Source organism: Castor canadensis, chromosome 5 (genome assembly GCF_047511655.1).
Source record: "Castor canadensis chromosome 5, mCasCan1.hap1v2, whole genome shotgun sequence".
Classification (NCBI taxonomy): Eukaryota; Metazoa; Chordata; class Mammalia; order Rodentia; family Castoridae; genus Castor; species Castor canadensis.
This window is the reverse complement of record NC_133390.1, coordinates 63,712,929-63,717,754: the sequence shown is the minus strand read 5'-3', so window position 1 is coordinate 63,717,754 and position 4,826 is coordinate 63,712,929. Positions and strand designations below refer to the sequence as shown.

Below are 4,826 nucleotides of genomic sequence, written 5' to 3'. Positions count from 1 at the left end.
AATATTGACAAATATTAAAATACAAAACTCTCTAGAGGCTACAATTAACTGCAATTTCAAATACCTTTTTCAAATGAGGCAGGATTTGTGTTTGCTGGATGTTCAATGTTTTATTTAAAAGAGATATTACAGAATAAAAGGCCACACATCACAAAAATGGTAAAATACAACACACAAAATTCTGAATGGACTTTGGATTTGTTCAGTGTTTAAGCTATCAAAAAATTTTTAACTTTCTATTCTACTCTATATGGCAACATTATACATGCCAAGTTAAAATAATGTCAACAGTAAATGATATAAATCCACCTTAGTGGAAAGAAACCAGAGTCATAAACATGCTGCAGCCTATCATGGTCATATATAGAAAAGATACATTTTCCTGCCATTTGAAACGCATAGCTATGAGTTAGAGAAGTTAGTTCACAAGTTTAAAAAAACAGAAAACAAAAAACATGCAGAGTTAACACTCAATACTTTATAGGCTGGTGGCCAAAGAGACATCTTAGTTAATATGTCACTATTAACAATTTTTAGAATCTGTCTAGCTTAAGGACCTGCACAAGTAGTATATTTTAATGAGAAATGTCTGTTTTAAATTTTAGAAAAGGTAACAGTAATAATAAAATAATGTTTTCAAAAAAGCAACAATTTCAACTCTTCAGACCAAAAGCAACAGAGAATTACTGTCTGATCTTCCAAGTTCCTGTCAAATGCTGTATAACAGCAAGTCAAACTCAATCAGCTCAACTGAAAAAAACATTCATCTGTTTTTATAGATAACTAGTGAACAAAAAGAAACAAGCTATGGCTAGAAGTATAAAGAATAAGATATGAAGCACAAGATAAATAAAGTACAAATACTGTAAAATCAAGTGATGATTTAAGACCACAAATTATTAGGATCCTGCTTCTGTATAATTAAAAGAAATTGCTGCAAGCCTCTATTACAAATGCAATCAGAAAATCTATATAAAACTTTTAGTGGCTTCCCAAGTTACTGTAATCACAAGAAACAAGCTTTTGTAATAATGCATTGCAACCATCAATTATGCTTGTTTCCAAATGGCTGATTAAGCAAATTAGGATGCTACTGGCTGATTGTTGCAACACAAAAATGCATACAGAATAGCACACAGTATTACACCAAAGTGTTTTTCTCATTTCAAGTTTATTAAAACTTTAGCGGTACAAATTATCCAGGTTGCAGATTATCAAAAGATCAACTCAATGAAGTCCACATTTAAAAAAAAAAAAAAAAAAAAGAGAGAGACGAACATAACCCCAAAACATGAAAACAACACAGAGGAGATTCATCAGCAAGTCTCTAAAACTTAAATTTGAGACAGAAAGGACATAAGTTTACACAACTCACTCATCCACTTTTGTCTTCATCTGTTCCAGGGCTTGATTCATGATCAAATTTTTTATTTTTATCATGTACATGGTCATTTTCTTGACCCTTTGATTTTTGGTTTTCTTTTTCCACTGAGGACCTGGTTTTTTCATCCTCCTTATTTTTCAATGTGGAGGACTTTAATTCATTGTCCTGACTGCTTTGTTTTACTTTTGATAATGGACTTTGATCTCTATCAGCCTTTTTATCCCTGCTATTATTTGAGCTATTATGATCACGATTTTTAGAGTACATTCTTTTCTCACTCTCAGAATTTTCCTTCCTGTGAGAACTCTTACTTTCTTGGTTTCTGTATTTTTCTTTGTTTCTGCTTTGACTTTCTTCTCGCTCTGAGCTCCGTGAATCTCTCCTCCGCCTCCTCCTATCTTTACTTCTTGATCTTCCTGGTGGCGTTCTTCTCTCTGGGCTTCGTGACCTTCCTCTTCTCCTGTACTCCTGTTCTCGGTATCTATGGTATTCCTTGCTTCTGCTGCGATCTCTGTCATGGCTTCTAGACCGCACTCTCCTGCTCCTGTCTCTACTTCTGCTTCGTTCCCTTGTTCTACTATTGTAACTGTGTTTACTTTTAGTTATATCACGTTCTCTACTCCTGGACTGTGCCCGTCTATCCTTTTCTTTGCTTTTACTATGGTCATGCTCATTGTTTTTTGACTCTAACTGTTTAGGCTTCTCTTTACTTCTACTCCTTTCCTGATCTTTGCCTTTAGAATCAGACTGCTTTTCTTTTTCTTTAACATTCTCGTGATCCCTTTCTTTACTCCTTGACCTCATCCTCTTTTCTTCATGCCTGTTATGTTTTGAATCTCTTTCCTTACTCTTTGATTTCTCTTTGCTCTTACTTCTACTTTTAGATTTGGCCCTTTTCTTCACTTTGTTTTTATTGTATTTATCATCCTTTTCTGAATTTCTTCTGATGTCTCTCTCTTTGCTGTTAGATTTATGCTCTTTAACTTTTTTTTCTTTTTCTAGTTTTCTGTTTGGACTCTCAGATGCATGTCTGTGATCAGTTATTTTTCTCTCTTTTACTCTAACTGGGCTCCTTTGATTTTCTTTTACTTCATTCAACTCACTCTTATCCCCTTTGATCCATCTTTCACCACTTGATACTCTCATTCTTTGAGCTCTCTGCATCTCTTGCCTCCAATGTGGAGGAGTCTCACTACGTCTGAAGCGATCCCTTGATCTCGATCTGGAAGGAGTTCGATAACGCCTTGGTCCTCTTCCTTTAATTTTCCTGCCAGACCTAGTAACTAAGAGTCGTCTCTGGTATGAAGGAGGCTGGGAGTTAGGTAGATTACACTCTCTTTCTCTTTCTCTCTCTCTGGTTTTCCTTTCCTTATCATCAGCTTTAGGAGGACTTTTTCTCATTAGGAATCTATTTTCTGCTATAGGAGGGATCTCTTCTGGACGTACAGTAGACTGGGGTTGTGCTTCAACATTTTCAGCCTCACTTTCACTAGATGCTCTTTTCTTGCTTTTCTTTCGCTTCTTCTTTTCCTTCTTATGTTTTCGGGAATTTTTCCTATGTTTCTTTTTTCTTTTTTTTGATTTCTCTTCTGAAGCACTTTCAGAATCAGAAGAATCAGAAGACTGAGAATCACTTGAGCTATCTGAATCACTGGATGACGACGAGGAAGATGATTTATGCCGTTTCTTTTCTTCTTTCTTAACTTTAGATTTGGGAATTAGCTCTCCACAACTGAGTATCCATACCTCAGCAAATGGTTTGCTAGCTGCATCTGTTTTCTGGTTTTCTATCTCTCTCACAACTTCTTGACCAGAGATCACTTGCCCAAAAACAACATGATGCCCATCTAAATGAGGAGTTGGCTTCGTTGTTATGAAGAACTGTGAACCATTTGTATCCTTCCCTCTGTTGGCCATTGACAAGAGAAATTCTTTGTTGTGTTTAACAGCAAAACTCTCATCTTCAAAAAATCCTCCATAAATAGATTCTCCTCCTCGTCCATTTCCTTCACTGAAGTCACCACCCTGTACCATGAAATCCTTGACAACTCTGTGAAAGAGACAACTCTTATAATGTAATGGCTTCTGAGTTGATTTCCCTGTCCCCTTTTCACCTGTACAAAGACAACGAAAGTTCTCACACGTTTTGGGGCATACATCAGAAAATAATTCAAAGACAACTCTTCCAGCAGGTTGATTGTTAATGGCAATGTCAAAAAAACATCGAGGACGTTGAACCTTTATTCCCATGTTTCCAATACTTCAACCTGCACTGTTAGTTTCCTCTTCCCTGGGCTCAGTGTTTGAAAGCGCTTCAAATCTACCGCTGTCAGAAAAGGCGCTAAAGCCCACTAACCGCCTCCCTCCCCCCAACAGCCCTGTCCCGGCCTTGGATTCTTTTTAAATGAAACTACCATGCAGGCCCAGTGAAATATGTGAAGAACAAGGCATTATTTTCATCCTCAAGGGGCTTTATACTGAAGACAGGTAAGCGTGTTAACCTAAGAGTTTATGGGAGGAAACAAAAATAAAGTCATTGAGAATAGACTAAATATGGGAGAAGATTCTCAGCGCTCAGGCAGTGATGCTTTCCCATCATTTATACCTCATATGTAGCAGGACAGCCAGAGAGCTTCTCTGTCTTCTGGCTAGACAAGGGGCTACACAGAGGGGCTATATCTAAATTCCATTCCAGCTCTTCCACATACCTGAATGAAAGCCTGAGCGATCTAAGGTCAGTCTGGAAAGTTCACCATGGAAAGTGGGGGTAGGCTCTGACATAAGAGAATTGCACCAATGTTTCAGTTTTTCAAGAATTAAATGAGAGGTCTAAGGAAAAAGAAATAAATAAGCACTGATAAACGGATTCACTCACTTACAATATTTACTGAGGACCTTCTGCATCCCATCACTACTTTAAGAGCTGAGTACATGTAAGGTGGTAAACAAGCACACAATCTACAGAGCCAATCCCAGATCATCCTAACAGACCTGCTAAATGCTTTGTTAGCAATATGCCCCACCCTTGCAGCCATGCAGCTAAGCTGAAACACTGAGCATGTCAATGATTTTGGCCTACTCAGTCTTTGACCTTTGGTTTTCTTGTATTGCCAATGACATTAACGATTCTTCAAGATAGTCACTTGAGACAACCAGTGTTATTAGAAACCATTACAATCAGAAATCCATGAAAAGGCAGGTAATGTGCTTGCTACTGTGATGTATGGGACTAAATTTATTCTGCAGTGTAACATATCTGCTTCATCAGTGCAAAAACAGGATGATCTTTCATCTGCATGAAGTAGCCTTGAAAGCTTCGTCACTGCAGTGCCGCAGGAAGATACTAAAATGGTTCTTCCTGGCCTCTTTCTGCTGATTAAAAAAAAAAAAAAAGACTAAAGACTGTGCCACCTCCCAAGGGCTTCAGTGCAGTTGCTATAGC

General features: G+C 37.5%; 1 protein-coding gene across 1 annotated transcript; it reads right to left on the bottom strand.

The window, feature by feature from the left end:
• Positions 1-1,248: 1,248 nt before the first annotated feature.
• Positions 1,249-3,766, bottom strand: LOC109698934 (peptidyl-prolyl cis-trans isomerase G). Its single transcript, XM_020183384.2, has one exon. It carries the CDS (start codon positions 3,632-3,634, stop codon positions 1,376-1,378), a length of 2,259 nt encoding a protein of 752 aa, XP_020038973.2. The 5' UTR covers positions 3,635-3,766; the 3' UTR covers positions 1,249-1,375.
• Positions 3,767-4,826: the final 1,060 nt, after the last annotated feature.

Excerpts from the sequence above, each read along its gene's own strand:
- LOC109698934 (XM_020183384.2), bottom strand. The coding sequence starts at position 3,634 with ATGGGAATAAAGGTTCAACGTCCTCGATGTTTTTTTGACATTGCCATT.